Here is a 22,408-nt window from a genome sequence, read left to right on the forward strand (position 1 = left end):
CAGTTCCACACATTCAAGATTTTTTCTGCACAATTAGCCACAAAGTTAATTTTTTCCAAAGTTGATCTTGTTAGGGGCTACCATCAGGTGCCTGTGTGCTCAGAGGACATTCCAAAATGGCTGCGACAACCTCGTCTGCCTTCCTTGAGTTTCTGCACATGCCACTTGGACTGTAAAATGAAGCATGAAGCCTTTTCCAGAGATGTGATCATTGAATATTTGAAGACCACGGTGAATAGAGAAGACAGGAACATGCCCTTCAGCCAGCCAGACATATGCCAACCGTGATGTCAATTCAGATTGCACATCTGTCTGCACATGGTCGATTTCTCTTCATCCTCTGCCTTTTTGAAGTGCCTTTCTAAATGAGTCTTAAATGAAAGAATTTTCATTTGCAAACTCCTTCATTTTCCATGCAGGTCGAAGAGGCCCAGCACACTGACTCTGACATGCAATCAGATGGATATTTGATGAGCTCAGAGGTCATATCATTTTGCTTATTGTTCACTGGGTTCCTTCTGTTCTCGTTGGTTAATGCTCCTCGGCTGCGTATATTTGTTCAGGGAGATTAATGGAAACATAGGCAGACAATAACACTAAGTTATTAGTTGCTGAAAAGAAATGAACCAAGTACATTGAGAGGAAAAAGTGTTTGTTGACCTGATGACAATCGCTGAAGAGCAATGTCAGGCAATGGGCTGATCACAATGAGGTCATCCAAATAAATTCAAATGAACCTAAAATTCTCCTTGTTAAAAACAAGAGACCGTTCAATCATTCTGTGTGACCAGGGAATTCAGAAGGACAGACAGTAACAAAACATCACTGTCTATGGAACACAGAGTAGAAGTAAAAAATATTTGTATTACAAACTCCTGCCCACTGCAACCATTTCTGATCCTTTCCAGAACTCCCTGTTCCAACAACCCACATTCCTTCAACTGATTGTCGTTCAATTTTCCCTTCAGCCCCACCACAAAGTATCTTTCAAAGCTCATCTAATACACGGCCAATTCCTCCCTGACCCTTTTCCTCTCTTTACCCTCTTTCCCTTCCAGCAACCCCAAACAGTTGCCATTGATTCCATCTCTAAAGTCTAGGCAGCTGATAGGCAAAGTTCCTGGCCTGTTGTGTATTTAATATTTCAGCAATATTTGAGTAATGTCGTGTACATATATTGATTGATTAAACATTCTTGTTTGTCTAAATAATTCATTATGAGTTATATGCATATAAATGTGAATTGTATATGTCATCACACTACCTCAAAATATACGTCCCTTGCTTAAAATAATCACAAAGTTAGTCTCAAATTTCAGACTCCTGCCTCATCCTTTGAATTAGTTTAATGTTTTAAAGTTACAAAACATAACATGACCTTGTCACTTGTATTTATCTTTGTAAAACCCGAGTCCTTTCAGGGTATAAATGACTCTATATTACCCTGATAACCATAGAGAGTCTTTGTATCATCACATGGAAGGAAGAATTAATTCAACAATCTCAGGATTATTCTTCCTATTTCAGTTTCAGTTTCTATATTGGAATTATTATATCATGATGTCTATAGAATAAGTTCAAGTTCAAAGTAAGTTTATAATCAAAGTATATATATGTCACCATTTACAACCCTGAGATTCATTTTCTTGCTGCCCTACTCAGTTAATACAATAACCGAGAAATTACCTAAATCAGATTCATTGTCATTACTAGGTATAACTTCGTTCCTTTTGCTGGGCTTGAAGCAAATTATTTCAAGCCATGTAGAGTCTAAGGTGCTGGCCCACCAGCCTTTCATCAAACTCCTTAAATATGCATTGGCTGGCTGGGTCCTTAATCCCCTTCGGACAATTGTAAACAGGCTCATCTGGTCCCTGCCTTTGGCTCTAGCATTCAGATTCCTTCAGCAGAGAAACATGCCCTTTGGTCCCACCAAAACAGCACAAACCATCAAGAAGTTACTTACAATAATCTGCTATATCTTACAACTGTAACATCATTCATGACCTGATATTGTTAAATCACAATTCAGGCCATTGTGCAGCTACAGCTAAGTGCTGGACACCATAACCACACTGTCCAATCTGAATGTGTGCCCACTGTTCCTGCAGTAAACGCTCAATTTGTTGACATATTTAGTTCACATTCAGAAGCCGACCAACTATAATATTTTGGGGTTATAGAGTGACACAGCAGGCCATTCATCCCATCAAGTCAATGCAGACTAGAAGGCACAAATTCACATTAATCACAAAGCTCCTCATGCCAATGTGATTGAAATGGTCATGTAAAAACTACTCAAAATGATGTTGGTGACATTACTGCTACTTCCTAAAGCTCTGTATCTGACACTTTCTGAGTAAAAAGGAACCCCACAGATCCACTACAAATCTCTTACACCTTATGCGAAATCTCAGTCCTCCAGTGCGATCCACCTCCAACTCGGGGAAATGCTCCATTCCAGGGAACATCATGGACAATCTCGAAGGAGGCACAGGAGCCTCAGGACTCACACCACCAGGTTCAGGAACAGTCATTACCCCTCAACATCAGACCCAGACCACCAACGTCAGGAACAGTCATAACAGTCATTACCCCTCAACCAATAGACCCACATCACCCGGTTCAGGAACAGTCATTACCCCTCAACCACTAGACCCACATCACGCGGTTCAGGAACAGTCATTACCCCTCAACATCAGACCAAAACCACCAGGTTCAGGAACAGTTATTACCCCTCAACATCAGACCAAAACCACCAGGTTCAGGAACAGTTATTACCCCTCAACATCAGACCAAAACCACCAGGTTCAGGAACAGTTATTACCCCTCAACATCAGACCAAAACCACCAGGTTCAGGAACAGTTATTACCCCTCAACATCAGACCCACACCACCAGGTTCAGGAACAGTCATTACCCGTCACCATCAGAAACACATCACCCGGTTCAGGAACAGTCATTACCCCTAATCATCAGACCCACATCACCACGTTCAGGAACAGTCATTACCCCTCAACCATCAGATCCATACCACCAGTTTCAGGAACAGTCATTACCCCTCAACGATCAGACCAACACCACCAGGTTCAGGAACAGTCATTACCCCTCAACATCAGACCCACATCACCCGGTTCAGGAACAGTCATTACCCCTAATCATCAGACCCACATCACCACGTTCAGGAACAGTCATTACCCCTCAACCATCAGATCCATACCACCAGTTTCAGGAACAGTCATTACCCCTCAACGATCAGACCAACACCACCAGGTTCAGGAACAGTCATTACCCCTCAACATCAGACCCACACCACCAGGTTCAGGAACAGTCATTACCCCTCAACATCAGATCCATACCACCAGTTTCAGGAACAGTCATTACCCCTCAACATCAGAACCACACCACCCGGTTCAGGAACAGTCATTAACCCTCACCATCAGACCCACATCACCCGGTTCAGGAACAGTCATCACCCCTCAACATCAGACCCACATTACCCGGTTCAGGAACAGTCATTAACCCTCACCATCAGACCCACATCACCCGGTTCAGGAACAGTCATCACCCCTCAACATCAGACACACATCACCCGGTTCAGGAACAGTCAGTAACCCTCACCATCAGATCCATACCACCAGTTTCAGGAACAGTCATTACCCCTCAACATCAGAACCACACCACCCGGTTCAGGAACAGTCATTAACCCTCACCATCAGACCCACATCACCCGGTTCAGGAACAGTCATTACCCCTCAACATCAGACCCACATCACCCGGTTCAGGAACAGTCATTACCCCTCAACATCAGACACAAACCACCAGGTTCAGGAACAGTCATTACCCCTCAACATCAGACCCACATCACCAGGTTCAGGAACAGTCATTACCCCTCAACATCAGACCAAAACGACCAGGTTCAGGAACAGTCATTACCCCTCAAACACCAGACCCACATCACCCAGTTCAGGAACAGTCTTTACCCCTCAACCATCAGATCCATACCACCAGTTTCAGGAACAGTCATTACCCCTCAACATCAGACCCACATCACCCGGTTCAGGAACAGTCATTACCCCTCAACCATCAGACACAAACCACCAGGTTCAGGAACAGTCATTACCCCTCGACATCAGACCCACACCACCAGGTTCAGGAACAGTCATTGCCCCTCAACGATCAGACCAACACCACCAGGTTCAGGAACAGTCATTACCCCTCAACCATCAGACACAAACCACCAGGTTCAGGAACAGTCATTACCCCTCGACATAAGACCCACACCACCCGGTTCAGGAACAGTCATTACCCCTCAACATCAGATCCATACCACCAGGTTCAGGAACAGTCATTACCCCTCAACATCAGACCCACACCACCAGGTTCAGGAACAGTCATTGCCCCTCAACGATCAGACCAACACCACCAGGTTCAGGACAGTCATTACCCCTCAACGATCAGACCAACACCACCAGGTTCAGGAACAGTCATTGCCCCTCAACGATCAGACCAACACCACCAGGTTCAGGAACAGTCATTACCCCTCAACCATCAGATCCATACCACCAGTTTCAGGAACAGTCATTACCCCTCAACATCAGACCCACATCACCCGGTTCAGGAACAGTCATTACCCGTCACCATCAGACCCACATTACCCGGTTCAGGAACAGTCATTACCCCTCAACATCAGACCCACATCACCAGGTTCAGGAACAGTCATCACCCCTCAACATCAGACCCACACCACCAGGTTCAGGAACAGTCATCACCCCTCAACATCAGACCCACACCACCAGGTTCAGGAACAGTCATTGCCCCTCAACGATCAGACCAACACCACCAGGTTCAGGAACAGTCATTACCCCTCAACATCAGACCCACATCACCCGGTTCAGGAACAGTCATTACCCCTCAACATAAGAGCCACATCACCCGGTTCAGGAACAGTCATCACCCCTCAACATAAGAGCCACATCACCCGGTTCAGGAACAGTCATCACCCCTCAACATCAGACCCACACCACCAGGTTCAGGAACAGTCATTACCCCTCAACATCAGACACAAACCACCAGGTTCAGGAACAGTCATTACCCCTCAACATCAGACACAAACCACCAGGTTCAGGAACAGTCATTACCCCTTGACATCAGACCCACATCACCCGGTTCAGGAACAGTAATTACCCCTCAACCATCAGACCCACATCACCCGGTTCAGGAACAGTCATTACCCCTCACCGTCAGACCCACATCACCCGGTTCAGGAACAGTCATTACCCCTCAACCTCAGACCCACATCACCCGGATCAGCAACAGTCATCACGCCTCAACATCAGACCCACACCACCAGGTTCAGGAACAGTCATTGCCCCTCAACGATCAGACCAACACCACCAGGTTCAGGAACAGTCATCACCCCTCAACATCAGACACAAACCACCAGGTTCAGGAACAGTCATCACCCCTCAACATCAGACCCACATCACCCGGTTCAGGAACAGTCATTACCCCTCAACATCAGACACAAACCACCAGGTTCAGGAACAGTCATTACCCCTCATCATCAGACCCACATCACCAGGTTCAGGAACAGTCATTACCCCTCATCATCAGACCCACATCACCCGGTTCAGGAACAGTCATTACCCCTCAACATCAGACTCACACCACCCGGTTCAGGAACAGTCATTACCCCTCAACATCAGACCAAAACCACCCGGTTCAGGAACAGTCATTACCCCTCAACATCAGACCCACATCACCCGGTTCAGCAACAGTCATCACGCCTCAACATCAGACCCACACCACCAGGTTCAGGAACAGTCATTGCCCCTCAACATCAGACCCACACCACCAGGTTCAGGAACAGTCATTGCCCCTCAACGATCAGACCAACACCACCAGGTTCAGGAACAGTCATTACCCCTCAACATCAGACACAAACCACCAGGTTCAGGAACAGTCATTACCCCTCAACATCAGACACAAACCACCAGGTTCAGGAACAGTCATTACCCCTCGACATCAGACCCACATCACCCGGTTTAGGAGCAGTCATTACCCCTCAACATCAGACACAAACCACCAGGTTCAGGAACAGTCATTACCCCTCGACATCAGACCCACACCACCCGGTTCAGGAACAGTCAGTAACCCTCACCATCAGATCCACATCACCCGGTTCAGGAACAGTCATTACCCCTCAACATCAGACCCACACCACCAGGTTCAGGAACAGTCATTACCACCCAACATCAGACCCACATCACCCGGTTCAGGAACAGTCATTACCACCCAACATCAGACCCACATCACCCGGTTCAGGAACAGTCATTACCCCTCAACATCAGAGCCACATCACTAGGTTCAGGAACAGTCATTACCCCTCAACATCAGACCCACATCACCCGGTTCAGGAACAGTCATTACCCCTCACCATCAGACCCACATCACCCGGTTCAGGAACAGTCATTACCACCCAACATCAGACCCACAACACCCGGTTCAGGAACAGTCAGTACCCCTCAACGATCAGACCAACACCACCAGGTTCAGGAACAGTCATTACCCCTCAACATCAGACACAAACCACCAGGTTCAGGAACAGTCATTACCCCTCAACCATCAGACCCAAACCACCAGGTTCAGGAACAGTCATTACCCCTCAACATCAGACCCACATCACCCGGTTCAGGAACAGTCATTACCCCTCAACCACCAGACCCACATCACCCGGTTCAGGAACAGTCATTACCCCTCAACCATCAGACCCACATCACCCGGTTCAGGAACAGTCATTACCCCTCAACATCAGACCAAAACCACCAGGTTCAGGAACAGTCATTACCCCTCAACATCAGACCCACATCACCCGGTTCAGGAACAGTCATTACCCCTCAACAACAGACACAAACCACCAGGTTCAGGAACAGTCATTACCCCTCAACATCAGACCAAAACCACCCGGTTCAGGAACAGTCATTACCCCTCGACATCAGACCCACACCACCAGGTTCAGGAACAGTCATTACCCCTCAACCATCAGACCAAAACCACCAGGTTCAGGAACAGTCATCACCCCTCAACATCAGACCCACATCACCCGGTTCAGGAACAGTCATTACCCCTCAACATCAGACCCACACCACCAGGTTCAGGAACAGTCATTAACCCTCACCATCAGACCCACACCACCAGGTTCAGGAACAGTCATTGCCCCTCAACGATCAGACCAACACCACCAGGTTCAGGAACAGTCATTACCCCTCAACATCAGACACAAACCACCAGGTTCAGGAACAGTCATTACCCCTCACCATCACACCCATATCACCCAGTTCAGGAACAGTCATTACCCCTCAACATCAGACCCACAACACCCGGTTCAGGAACAGTCATTACCCCTCAACATCAGACACAAACCACCCGGTTCAGGAACAGTCATTACCCCTCACCATCACACCCATATCACCCAGTTCAGGAACAGTCATTACCCCTCAACATCAGACCCACAACACCCGGTTCAGGAACAGTCATTACCCCTCACCGTCAGACCCACATCACCCGGTTCAGGAACAGTCATTACCCCTCAACATCAGACCAAAAACACCAGGTTCAGGAACAGTCATTACCCCTCAACATCAGACCCACACCACCAGGTTCAGGAACAGTCATTGCCCCTCAACATCAGACCAAAAACACCAGGTTCAGGAACAGTCATTACCCCTCAACGATCAGACCAACACCACCAGGTTCAGGAACAGTCATCACCCCTCAACATCATACCCACATCACCAGGTTCAGGAACAGTCATCACCCCTCAACATCAGACCCACATCACCCAGTTCAGGAACAGTCATCACCCCTCAACATCAGACCCACACCACCAGGTTCAGGAACAGTCATTGACCCTCAACGATCAGACCAACACCACCAGGTTCAGGAACAGTCATTACCCCTCAACATCAGACCCACACCACCAGGTTCAGGAACAGTCATTACCCCTCAACAACAGACACAAACCACCAGGTTCAGGAACAGTCATTACCCCTCAACTACCAGACCTACATCACCCAGCTCAGGAACAGTCATTACCCCTCAACATCAGACTCACACCACCCCGTTCAGGAACAGTCATTACCACCCAACATCAGACCCACACCACCAGGTTCAGGAACAGTCATTACCCCTCAACATCAGACTCACACCACCAGGTTCAGGAACAGTCATTACCCCTCAACATCAGACCCACATCACCAGGTTCAGGAACAGTCATTACCCCTCAACATCAGACCCACATCACCTGGTTCAGGAACAGTCATTGCGCCTCAACATCAGACCCACATTACCCAGTTCAGAAACAGTCATTACCCCTCAACCATCAGACCCACATCACCCGGTTCAGGAACAGTCATTACCCCTCAACCATCAGACCCACATCACCCGGTTCAGGAACAGTCATTACCCCTCAACATCAGACCCACATCACCCGGTTCAGGAACAGTCATTACCCCTCAACCATCAGACCCACATCACCCAGTTCAGAAACAGTCATTACCCCTCAACCATCAGACCCACATCACCCGGTTCAGGAACAGTCATTACCCCTCAACATCAGACCCACATCACCCGGTTCAGGAACAGTCATTACCCCTCAACCATCAGACCCACATCACCCGGTTCAAGAACAGTCATTACCCCTCAACCATCAGACTCACATCACGCGGTTCAGGAACAGTCATTACCCCTCAACATAAGAGCCACATCACCAGGTTCAGGAACAGTCATTACCCCTCAACATCAGACACAAACCAACAGGTTCAGGAACAGTCATTACCCCTCAACATCAGACCCACATCACCCGGTTCAGGAACAGTCATCACCCCTCAACATAAGAGCCACACCACCAGGTTCAGGAACAGTCATTACCCCTCAACATAAGAGCCACATCACCAGGTTCAGGAACAGTCATCACCCCTCAACATCAGAGCCACACCACCAGGTTCAGGAACAGTCATTACCCCTCAACATCAGACTCACACCACCAGGTTCAGGGAAAGTCATTACCCCTCAACGATCAGACCAACACCACCAGGTTCAGGAACTGTCATTACCCCTCAACATCAGACCCACATCACCCGGTTCAGGAACAGTCATTACCCCTCGACATCAGACCCACACCACCCGGTTCAGGAACAGTCATTACCCCTCGACATCAGACCCACATCACCCGGTTCAGGAACAGTCATTACCCCTCGACATCAGACCCACATCACCCGGTTCAGGAACAGTCATTACCCCTCAACTATCAGATCCATACCACCAGTTTCAGGAACAGTCATTACCCCTCAACATCAGACCCACATCACCCGGTTCAGGAACAGTCATTGCCCCTCGACATCAGACCCACATCACCCGGTTCAGGAACAGTCATTACCCCTCGACATCAGACCCACATCACCCGGTTCAGGAACAGTCATTACCCCTCAACTATCAGATCCATACCACCAGTTTCAGGAACAGTCATTACCCCTCAACATCAGACCCACATCACCCGGTTCAGGAACAGTCATTGCCCCTCAACATCAGACCCACATCACCAGGTTCAGGAACAGTCATTACCCCTCAACTATCAGATCCATACCACCAGTTTCAGGAACAGTCATTACCCCTCAACATCAGACCCACATCACCCGGTTCAGGAACAGTCATTACCCCTCAACATCAGACCCACATCACCAGGTTCAGGAACAGTCATTACCCCTCAACTATCAGATCCATACCACCAGTTTCAGGAACAGTCATTACCCCTCAACATCAGACCCACATCACCCGGTTCAGGAACAGTCATCACCCCTCAACCACCAGACCCACACCACCAGGTTCAGGAACAGTCATTGCCCCTCAACATCAGACCCACATTACCCGGTTCAGAAACAGTCATTACCCCTCAACCATCAGACCCACATCACCCGGTTCAGGAACAGTCATTACCCCTCAACATCAGACACAAACCACCCGGTTCAGGAACAGTCATTGCCCCTCAACATCAGACCCACATTACCCGGTTCAGAAACAGTCATTACCCCTCAACCATCAGACCCACATCACCCGGTTCAGGAACAGTCATTACCCCTCAACATCAGACACAAACCACCAGGTTCAGGAACAGTCATTACCCCTCAACATCAGACCCACATCACCCGGTTCAGGAACAGTCATTACCCCTCAACATCAGACCCACATCACCCGGTTCAGGAACAGTCATTACCCCTCAACCATCAGACCCACATCACCTGGTTCAGGAACAGTCATTACCCCTCAACCATCAGACTCACATCACGCGGTTCAGGAACAGTCATTACCCCTCAACATAAGAGCCACATCACCAGGTTCAGGAACAGTCATCACCCCTCAACATAAGAGCCACATCACCAGGTTCAGGAACAGTCATCACCCCTCAACATCAGAGCCACACCACCAGGTACAGGAACAGTCATTACCCCTCAACATCAGACACAAACCACCAGGTTCAGGAACAGTCATTACCCCTCAACATCAGACCCACACCACCAGGTTCAGGAACAGTCATTACCCCTCGACATCAGACCCACATCACCCGGTTCAGGAACAGTCATTACCCCTCACCGTCAGACCCACATCACCCGGTTCAGGAACAGTCATTACCCCTCAACATCAGACCAAAAACACCAGGTTCAGGAACAGTCATTACCCCTCAACCACCAGACCCACATCACCCAGTTCAGGAACAGTCATTACCCCTCAACATCAGACCCACATCACCCGGTTCAGCAACAGTCATCACCCCTCAACGATCAGACCAACACCACCAGGTTCAGGAACAGTCATCACCCCTCAACATCAGACCCACATCACCCGGTTCAGCAACAGTCATCACCCCTCAACATCAGACCCACACCACCCGGTTCAGCAACAGTCATCACCCCTCAACATCAGACCCACATCACCAGGTTCAGGAACAGTCATTACCCATCAACCACCAGACCCACATCACCCGGTTCAGGAACAGTCATTACCCCTCAACCACCAGACCCACATCACCCGGTTCAGGAACAGTCATTACCCGTCTCCATCAGACCCACATCACCCGGTTCAGGAACAGTCATTACCCCTCAACATCAGACCAACACCACCAGGTTCAGGAACAGTCATTACCCCTCAACATCATACCCACATCACCAGGTTCAGGAACAGTCATTTCCCCTCAACATCAGACCCACAACACCCGGTTCAGGAACAGTCAGTACCCCTCAACGATCAGACCAACACCACCAGGTTCAGGAACAGTCATTACCCCTCAACATCAGACCCACACCACCAGGTTCAGGAACAGTCATCACCCCTCAACATCAGACCCACACCACCAGGTTCAGGAACAGTCATTGACCCTCAACGATCAGACCAACACCACCAGGTTCAGGAACAGTCATTACCCCTCAACGATCAGACACACATCACCCGGTTCAGGAACAGTCATTACCCCTCAACATCAGACCAAAACGACCAGGTTCAGGAACAGTCATTACCCCTCAACTACCAGACCCACATCACCCAGCTCAGGAGCAGTCATTACCCCTCAACATCAGACTCACACCACCCCGTTCAGGAACAGTCATTACCACCCAACATCAGACCCACACCACCAGGTTCAGGAACAGTCATTACCCCTCAACATCAGACTCACACCACCCCGTTCAGGAACAGTCATTACCACCCAACATCAGACCCACACCACCAGGTTCAGGAACAGTCATTACCCCTCAACATCAGACTCACACCACCAGGTTCAGGAACAGTCATTACCCCTCAACATCAGACCCACATCACCAGGTTCAGGAACAGTCATTACCCCTCAAATATCAGATCCATACCACCAGTTTCAGGAACAGTCATTACCCCTCAACATCAGACCCACATCACCTGGTTCAGGAACAGTCATTGCGCCTCAACATCAGACCCACATTACCCAGTTCAGAAACAGTCATTACCCCTCAACCATCAGACCCACATCACCCGGTTCAGGAACAGTCATTACCCCTCAACATCAGACCCACATCACCCGGTTCAGGAACAGTCATTACCCCTCAACCATCAGACCCACATCACCCGGTTCAGGAACAGTCATTACCCCTCAAGATAAGAGCCACATCACCAGGTTCAGGAACAGTCATCACCCCTCAACATCAGAGCCACACCACCAGGTTCAGGAACAGTCATTACCCCTCAACATCAGACACAAACCACCAGGTTCAGGAACAGTCATTACCCCTCAACATCAGACCCACACCACCAGGTTCAGGAACAGTCATTACCCCTCAACATAAGAGCCACACCACCAGGTTCAGGAACAGTCATTACCCCTCAACATAAGAGCCACATCACCAGGTTCAGGAACAGTCATCACCCCTCAACATCAGAGCCACACCACCAGGTTCAGGAACAGTCATTACCCCTCAACATCAGACTCACACCACCAGGTTCAGGGAAAGTCATTACCCCTCAACGATCAGACCCACACCACCAGGTTCAGGAACAGTCATTACCCCTCAACATCAGACCCACACCACCAGGTTCAGGAACAGTCATTGCGCCTCAACATCAGACCCACATTACCCAGTTCAGAAACAGTCATTACCCCTCAACCATCAGACCCACATCACCCGGTTCAGGAACAGTCATTACCCCTCAACATCAGACCCACATCACCCGGTTCAGGAACAGTCATTACCCCTCAACCATCAGACCCACATCACCCGGTTCAGGAACAGTCATTACCCCTCAACATCAGAGCCACACCACCAGGTTCAGGAACAGTCATTACCCCTCAACATCAGACACAAACCACCAGGTTCAGGAACAGTCATTACCCCTCAACATCAGACCCACACCACCAGGTTCAGGAACAGTCATTACCCCTCAACATAAGAGCCACACCACCAGGTTCAGGAACAGTCATTACCCCTCAACATAAGAGCCACATCACCAGGTTCAGGAACAGTCATCACCCCTCAACATCAGAGCCACACCACCAGGTTCAGGAACAGTCATCACCCCTCAACATCAGACTCACACCACCAGGTTCAGGGACAGTCATTACCCCTCAACCATCAGACCCACATCACCCGGTTCAGGAACAGTCATTACCCCTCAACATCAGACCCACATCACCCGGTTCAGGAACAGTCATTACCCCTCAACCATCAGGCCCACATCACCCGGTTCAGGAACAGTCATTACCCCTCAACCATCAGACTCACATCACGCGGTTCAGGAACAGTCATTACCCCTCAACATAAGAGCCACATCACCAGGTTCAGGAACAGTCATCACCCCTCAACATCAGAGCCACACCACCAGGTTCAGGAACAGTCATTACCCCTCAACATCAGACACAAACCACCAGGTTCAGGAACAGTCATTACCCCTCAACATCAGACCCACACCACCAGGTTCAGGAACAGTCATTACCCCTCAACATAAGAGCCACATCACCAGGTTCAGGAACAGTCATCACCCCTCAACATCAGAGCCACACCACCAGGTTCAGGAACAGTCATTACCCCTCAACATCAGACTCACACCACCAGGTTCAGGGAAAGTCATTACCCCTCAACGATCAGACCAACACCACCCGGTTCAGGAACAGTCATTACCCCTCAACATCAGACCCACATCACCCGGTTCAGGAACAGTCATTACCCCTCGACATCAGACCCACATCACCCGGTTCAGGAACAGTCATTACCCCTCAACTATCAGATCCATACCACCAGTTTCAGGAACAGTCATTACCCCTCAACATCAGACCCACATCACCCGGTTCAGGAACAGTCATTGCCCCTCAACATCAGACCCACATCACCAGGTTCAGGAACAGTCATTACCCCTCAACTATCAGATCCATACCACCAGTTTCAGGAACAGTCATTACCCCTCAACATCAGACCCACATCACCCGGTTCAGGAACAGTCATTACCCCTCAACATCAGACCCACATCACCAGGTTCAGGAACAGTCATTACCCCTCAACTATCAGATCCATACCACCAGTTTCAGGAACAGTCATTACCCCTCAACATCAGACCCACATCACCCGGTTCAGGAACAGTCATTACCCCTCAACCATCAGACCCACATCACCCGGTTCAGGAACAGTCATTACCCCTCAACATCAGACCCACATCACCCGGTTCAGGAACAGTCATTACCCCTCAACCATCAGACCCACATCACCCGGTTCAGGAACAGTCATTACCCCTCAACCATCAGACTCACATCACGCGGTTCAGGAACAGTCATTACCCCACAACATAAGAGCCACATCACCAGGTTCAGGAACGGTCATCACCCCTCAACATCAGAGCCACACCACCAGGTTCAGGAACAGACATTACCCCTCAACATCAGACACAAACCACCAGGTTCAGGAACAGTCATTACCCCTCAACATCAGACCCACACCACCAGGTTCAGGAACAGTCATTACCCCTCAACATCAGACACAAACCACCAGGTTCAGGAACAGTCATTACCCCTCAACATCAGACCCACATCACCCGGTTCAGGAACAGTCATTACCCCTCAAGATCAGACCCACATCACCCGGTTCAGGAACAGTCATTACCCCTCAACATCAGACCAACACCACCAGGTTCAGGAACAGTCATCACCCCTCAACATCAGACCCACATCACCCGGTTCAGGAACAGTCATTACCCCTCAACGATCAGACTCACACCACCAGGTTCAGGAACAGTCATTACCCCTCAACATCAGACCCACATCACCCGGTTCAGGAACAGTCATTACCCCTCAACATCAGACCCACATCACCAGGTTCAGGAACAGTCATTACCCCTCAACTATCAGATCCATACCCCCAGTTTCAGGAACAGTCATTACCCCTCAACATCAGACCCACATCACCCGGTTCAGGAACAGTCATTGCCCCTCAACATCAGACCCACATTACCCGGTTCAGAAACAGTCATTACCCCTCAACCATCAGACCCACATCACCCGGTTCAGGAACAGTCATTACCCCTCAACATCAGACACAAACCACCAGGTTCAGGAACAGTCATTACCCCTCAACATCAGACCCACATCACCCGGTTCAGGAACAGTCATTACCCCTCAACATCAGACCCACATCACCCGGTTCAGGAACAGTCATTACCCCTCAACCATCAGACCCACATCACCCGGTTCAGGAACAGTCATTACCCCTCAACCATCGGACACAAACCACCAGGTTCAGGAACAGTCATTACCCCTCAACATCAGACCCACATCACCCGGTTCAGGAACAGTCATTACCCGTCTCCATCAGACCCACATCACCCGGTTCAGGAACAGTCATTACCCCTCAACATCAGACCCACACTACCACGTTCAGGAGCAGTCATTACACCTCAACATCAGACTCACACCACCAGGTTCAGGAACAGTCATTACCCCTCAACATCAGACCCACATCACCAGGTTCAGGAACAGTCATTACCCCTCAACTATCAGATCCATACCACCAGTTTCAGGAACAGTCATTACCCCTCAACATCAGACCCACATCACCCGGTTCAGGAACAGTCATTGCCCCTCAACATCAGACCCACATTACCCGGTTCAGAAACAGTCATTACCCCTCAACCATCAGACCCACATCACCCGGTTCAGGAACAGTCATTACCCCTCAACATCAGACACAAACCACCAGGTTCAGGAACAGTCATTACCCCTCAACATCAGACCCACATCACCCGGTTCAGGAACAGTCATTACCCCTCAACATCAGACACAAACCACCAGGTTCAGGAACAGTCATTACACCTCAACATCAGACTCACACCACCAGGTTCAGGAACAGTCATTACCCCTCAACATCAGACCCACATCACCCGGTTCAGGAACAGTCATTACCCCTCAACCATCAGACCCACATCACCCGGTTCAGGAACAGTCATTACCCCTCAACCATCAGACTCACATCACGCGGTTCAGGAACAGTCATTACCCCTCAACATAAGAGGCACATCACCAGGTTCAGGAACAGTCATCACCCCTCAACATCAGAGCCACACCACCAGGTTCAGGAACAGACATTACCCCTCAACATCAGACACAAACCACCAGGTTCAGGAACAGTCATTGCCCCTCAACATCAGACCCATACCACCCGGTTCAGGAACAGTCATTGCCCCTCAACATCAGACCCACACAACCAGGTTCAGGAACAGTCATTACCCCTCAACATCAGACCCACACAACCAGGTTCAGGAACAGTCATTACCCCTCAACATCAGACACAAACCACCAGGTTCAGGAACAGTCATTACCCCTCAACATCAGACCCACATCACCCGGTTCAGGAACACTCATTACCCCTCAACATCAGAGCCACATCACCAGGTTCAGGAACAGTCATTACCCCTCAACATCAGACCAAAACCACCAGGTTCAGGAACATTCATTACCCCTCAACCACCAGACCCACATCACCCAGTTCAGGAACAGTCATTGCCCCTCAACGATCAGATCCATACCACCAGTTTCACGAACAGTCATTACCCCTCAACTTCAGACCCACATCACCCGGTTAAGCAACAGTCATCACCGCGCAACATCAGACCCACACCACCAGGTTCAGGAACAGTCATTACCCCTCAACCACCAGACCCACATCACCCAGTTCAGGAACAGTCATTACCACCCAACATCAGACCCACATCACCCGGTTAAGCAACAGTCATCACCGCGCAACATCAGACCCACACAACCAGGTTCAGGAACAGTCAAAACCCCGCAACATCAGACCCACACCACCAGTTTCAGGAACAATCATTACCCCTCAACATCAGACACAAACCACCAGGTTCAGGAACAGTCATTACCCCTCAACATCAGACTCACACCACCAGGTTCAGGAACAGTCATTACCCCTCAACATCAGACCCACATCACCCGGTTCAGGAACAGTCATTACCCCTCAACATCAGACCAAAAACACCAGGTTCAGGAACAGTCATTACCCCTCAACCACCAGACCCACATCACCCAGTTCAGGAACAGTCATCACCACCCAACATCAGACCCACATCACCCGGTTCAGCAACAGTCATCACCCCTCAACATCAGACCCACACCACCAGGTTCAGGAACAGTCATTGCCCCTCAACGATCAGACCAACACCACCAGGTTCAGGAACAGTCATCACCCCTCAACATCAGACCCACATCACCAGGTTCAGGAACAGTCATTACCCCTCAACATCAGACACAAACCACCAGGTTCAGGTACAGTCATTACCCCTCAACATCAGACACAAACAAACAGGTTCAGGAACAGTCATTACCCCTCAAACATCAGATCCATACCACCAGTTTCAGGAACAGTCATTACCCCTCAACCATCAGATCCATACCACCAGTTTCAGGAACAGTCATTACCCCTCAACATCAGACCCACATCACCCGGTTCAGGAACAGTCATTACCCCTCAACATCAGACACAAACCACCAGGTTCAGGAACAGTCATTACCCCTCAACCATCAGATTCATACCACCAGGTTCAGGAACAGTCATTACACCTCAACTTCAGACCCACATCACCCGGTTCAGCAACAGTCATCACCCCTCAACATCAGACCAAAACCACCAGGTTCAGTAACAGTCATTGCCCCTCAACGATCAGACCAACACCACCAGGTTCAGGAACAGTCATTACCCCTCAACATCAGACACAAACCACCAGGTTCAGGAACAGTCATTACCCCTCAACATCAGACACAAACCAACAGGTTCAGGAACAGTCATTACCCCTCAACCATCAGATCCATACCACCAGTTTCAAGAACAGTCATTACCCCTCAACCATCAGATCCATACCACCAGTTTCAGGAACAGTCATTACCCCTCAACATCAGACCCACATCACCCGGTTCAGGAACAGTCATTACCCCTCAACATCGGAGCCACATCACCAGGTTCAGGAACAGTCATTGCCCCTCAACGATCAGACCAACACCACCAGGTTCAGGAACAGTCATTACCCCTCAACATCAGACCCACACCACCAGGTTCAGGAACAGTCATTACCCCTCAACCACCAGACCCACATCACCCAGTTCAGGAACAGTCATTACCATCCAACATCAGACCCACATCACCCGGTTAAGCAACAGTCATCACCGCGCAACATCAGACCCACACAACCAGGTTCAGGAACAGTCATTGCCCATCAACGATCAGAACAACACCACCAGGTACAGGAACAGTCATTACCCCTCAACATCAGACACAAACCACCAGGTTCAGGAACAGTCATTACCCCTCAACATCAGACCCACACTACCACGTTCAGGAACAGTCATTACCCCTCAACCATCAGACCCACATCACCCAGTTCAGGAACAGTCATTACCCGTCACCATCAGACCCACATCACCCGGTTCAGGAACAGTCATTACCCGTCACCACCAGACCCACATCACCCGGTTCAGGAACAGTCATTACCCGTCACCATCAGACCCACATCACCACGTTCAGGAACAGTCATTACCCCTCAACCATCAGACCCATACCACCAGTTTCAGGAACAGTCATTACCCCTCAACATCAGAGCCACATCACCAGGTTCAGGAACAGTCATTACCCCTCAACATCAGACACAGACCACCAGGTTCAGGAACAGTCATCACCCCTCAACATCAGACACAAACCACCAGGTTCAGGAACAGTCATTACCCCTCAACATCAGACACAAACCACCAGGTTCAGGAACAGTTATTACCCCTCAACCATCAGATCCATACCACCAGTTTCAGGAAAAGTCATTACCCCTCAACCACCAGACCCACATCACCCGGTTCAGGAACAGTCATTACTCGTCACCATCAGACTCACATCACCCGGTTCAGGAACAGTCATTGCCCCTCAACGATCAGAACAACACCACCAGGTTCAGGAGCAGTCATTACCCCTCAACATCAGACACAAACCACCAGGTTCAGGAACAGTCATTACCCCTCAACATCAGACACAATCCAACAGGTTCAGGAACAGTCATTACCCCTCAACCATCAGATCCATACCACCAGTTTCAGGAAAAGTCATTACCCCTCAACCACAAGACCCACATCACCCAGTTCAGGAACAGTCATTACCCGTCACCACCAGACCCACATCACCCGGTTCAAGAACAGTCATTACCCCTCAACATCAGACCCACAACACCAGGTTCAGGAACAGTCATTACCCCTCAACATCAGACCAAAACCACCAGGTTCAGGAACAGTCATTACCCCTCAACATCAGACCCACACCACCAGGTTCAGGAACAGTCATTACCCCTCAACAACAGACACAAACCACCAGGTTCAGGAACAGTCATTACCCCTCAACATCAGACACAAACCACCAGGTTCAGGAACAGTCATTACCCCTCAACATCAGACACAAACCACCAGGTTCAGGAACAGTCATTACCCCTCAACATCAGACACAAACCACCAGGTTCAGGAACAGTCATTACTCGTCACCATCAGACTCACATCACCCGGTTCAGGAACAGTCATTGCCCCTCAACGATCAGAACAACACCACCAGGTTCAGGAGCAGTCATTACCCCTCAACATCAGACACAAACCACCAGGTTCAGCAACAGTCATCACCCCTCAACATCAGACCCACACCACCAGGTTCAGGAACAGTCATTGCCCCTCAACGATCAGATCAACACCACCAGGTTCAGGAACAGTCATTACCCCTCAACATCAGACCCACACCACCAGGTTCAGGAACAGTCATTACCCCTCAACATCAGACACAAACCACCAGGTTCAGGAACAGTCATTACCCGTCACCACCAGACCCACATCACCCGGTTCAGGAACAGTCATTACCCGTCACCATCAGACCCACATCACCACGTTCAGGAACAGTCATTACCCCTCAACATCAGACCCATACCACCAGTTTCAGGAACAGTCATTACCCCTCAACATCAGAGCCACATCACCAGGTTCAGGAACAGTCATTACCCCTCAACATCAGACACAGACCACCAGGTTCAGGAACAGTCATCACCCCTCAACATCAGACACAAACCACCAGGTTCAGGAACAGTCATTACCCCTCAACATCAGACACAAACCACCAGGTTCAGGAACAGTTATTACCCCTCAACCATCAGATCCATACCACCAGTTTCAGGAAAAGTCATTACCCCTCAACCACCAGACCCACATCACCCGGTTCAGGAACAGTCATTACTCGTCACCATCAGACTCACATCACCCGGTTCAGGAACAGTCATTGCCCCTCAACGATCAGAACAACACCACCAGGTTCAGGAGCAGTCATTACCCCTCAACATCAGACACAAACCACCAGGTTCAGGAACAGTCATTACCCCTCAACATCAGACACAATCCAACAGGTTCAGGAACAGTCATTACCCCTCAACCATCAGATCCATACCACCAGTTTCAGGAAAAGTCATTACCCCTCAACCACAAGACCCACATCACCCAGTTCAGGAACAGTCATTACCCGTCACCACCAGACCCACATCACCCGGTTCAAGAACAGTCATTACCCCTCAACATCAGACCCACACCACCAGGTTCAGGAACAGTCATTACCCCTCAACATCAGACCAAAACCACCAGGTTCAGGAACAGTCATTACCCCTCAACATCAGACCCACACCACCAGGTTCAGGAACAGTCATTACCCCTCAACAACAGACACAAACCACCAGGTTCAGGAACAGTCATTACCCCTCAACATCAGACACAAACCACCAGGTTCAGGAACAGTCATTACCCTTCAACATCAGACACAAACCTCCAGGTTCAGGAACAGTCATTACCCCTCAACATCAGACACAAACCACCAGGTTCAGGAACAGTCATTACTCGTCACCATCAGACTCACATCACCCGGTTCAGGAACAGTCATTGCCCCTCAACGATCAGAACAACACCACCAGGTTCAGGAGCAGTCATTACCCCTCAACATCAGACACAAACCACCAGGTTCAGCAACAGTCATCACCCCTCAACATCAGACCCACACCACCAGGTTCAGGAACAGTCATTGCCCCTCAACGATCAGATCAACACCACCAGGTTCAGGAACAGTCATTACCCCTCAACATCAGACCCACACCACCAGGTTCAGGAACAGTCATTACCCCTCAACATCAGACACAAACCACCAGGTTCAGGAACAGTCATTACCCCTCAACATCAGACACAAACAACCAGGTTCAGGAACAGTCATTACCCCTCAACATCAGACACAAACCACTAGGTTCAGGAGCAGTCATTACCCCTCAACATCAGACACAAACCACTAGGTTCAGGAACAGTCATTACCCCTCAACATCAGACCCACACCACCAGGTTCAGGAACAGTCATGAACCCTCAACATCAGACTCACACCAACAGGTTCAGGAACAGTCATTACCCCTCAACATCAGACCCACACCACCAGGTTCAGGAACAGTCATTACCCCTCAACCACCAGACCCACATCACCCAGTTCAGGAACAGTCATTACCACCCAACATCAGACCCACATCACCCGGTTAAGCAACAGTCATCACCGCGCAACATCAGACCCACACAACCAGGTTCAGGAACAGACATTGCCCCTCAACGATCAGACCAACACCACCAGGTTCAGGAACAGTCATTACCCCTCAACCATCAGATCCACACCACCAGTTTCAGGAACAGTCATTACCCCTCAACATCAGACCCACATCACCCGGTTAAGCAACAGTCATCACCGCGCAACATCAGACCCACACCACCAGGTTCAGGAACAGTCATTACCCCTCAACCACCAGACCCACATCACCCAGTTCAGGAACAGTCATTACCACCCAACATCAGACCCACATCACCCGGTTAAGCAGCAGTCATCACCGCGCAACATCTGACCCACACAACCAGGTTCAGAAACAGTCATCACCCCGCAACATCAGACCCACACCACCAGGTTCAGGAACAGTCATTACCCCTCAACATCAGACACAAACCACCAGGTTCAGGAACAGTCATTACCCCTTAACATCAGACACAAACCACCAGGTTCAGGAACAGTCATTACCCCTCAACATCAGACACAAACCACCAGGTTCAGGAACAGTCATTACCCCTCAACATCAGACACAAACCACTAGGTTCAGGAACAGTCATTCCCCTCAACATCAGACACAAACCACTAGGTTCAGGAACAGTCATTACCCCTCAACATCAGACCCACACCACCAGGTTCAGGAACAGTCATTACCCCTCAACCACCAGACCCACATCACCCAGTTCAGGAACAGTCATTACCACCCAACATCAGAC

The 22,408-nt window shown here is 49.6% G+C and overlaps 2 protein-coding genes across 4 annotated transcripts in view; one reads left to right on the forward strand and one right to left on the reverse strand.

Annotated features, from left to right (window-relative positions):
• The window catches only part of LOC132395766 (peptidyl-prolyl cis-trans isomerase FKBP5-like), a 291,454-nt gene that overhangs the window by 188,762 nt on the left and 80,284 nt on the right, over positions 1-22,408 (reverse strand). The gene's annotated exons all lie outside the window — the stretch shown is intronic.
• Positions 1,577-5,284, forward strand: LOC132395765 (uncharacterized). Its single transcript, XM_059972766.1, has 2 exons — positions 1,577-3,178; positions 4,522-5,284. The coding sequence occupies exons 1-2, from the start codon at positions 2,404-2,406 to the stop codon at positions 4,920-4,922; spliced, it is 1,176 nt and encodes a 391-aa protein (XP_059828749.1). The 5' UTR covers positions 1,577-2,403; the 3' UTR covers positions 4,923-5,284.

Source organism: Hypanus sabinus, chromosome 6 (assembly GCF_030144855.1).
Source record: "Hypanus sabinus isolate sHypSab1 chromosome 6, sHypSab1.hap1, whole genome shotgun sequence".
Classification (NCBI taxonomy): Eukaryota; Metazoa; Chordata; class Chondrichthyes; order Myliobatiformes; family Dasyatidae; genus Hypanus; species Hypanus sabinus.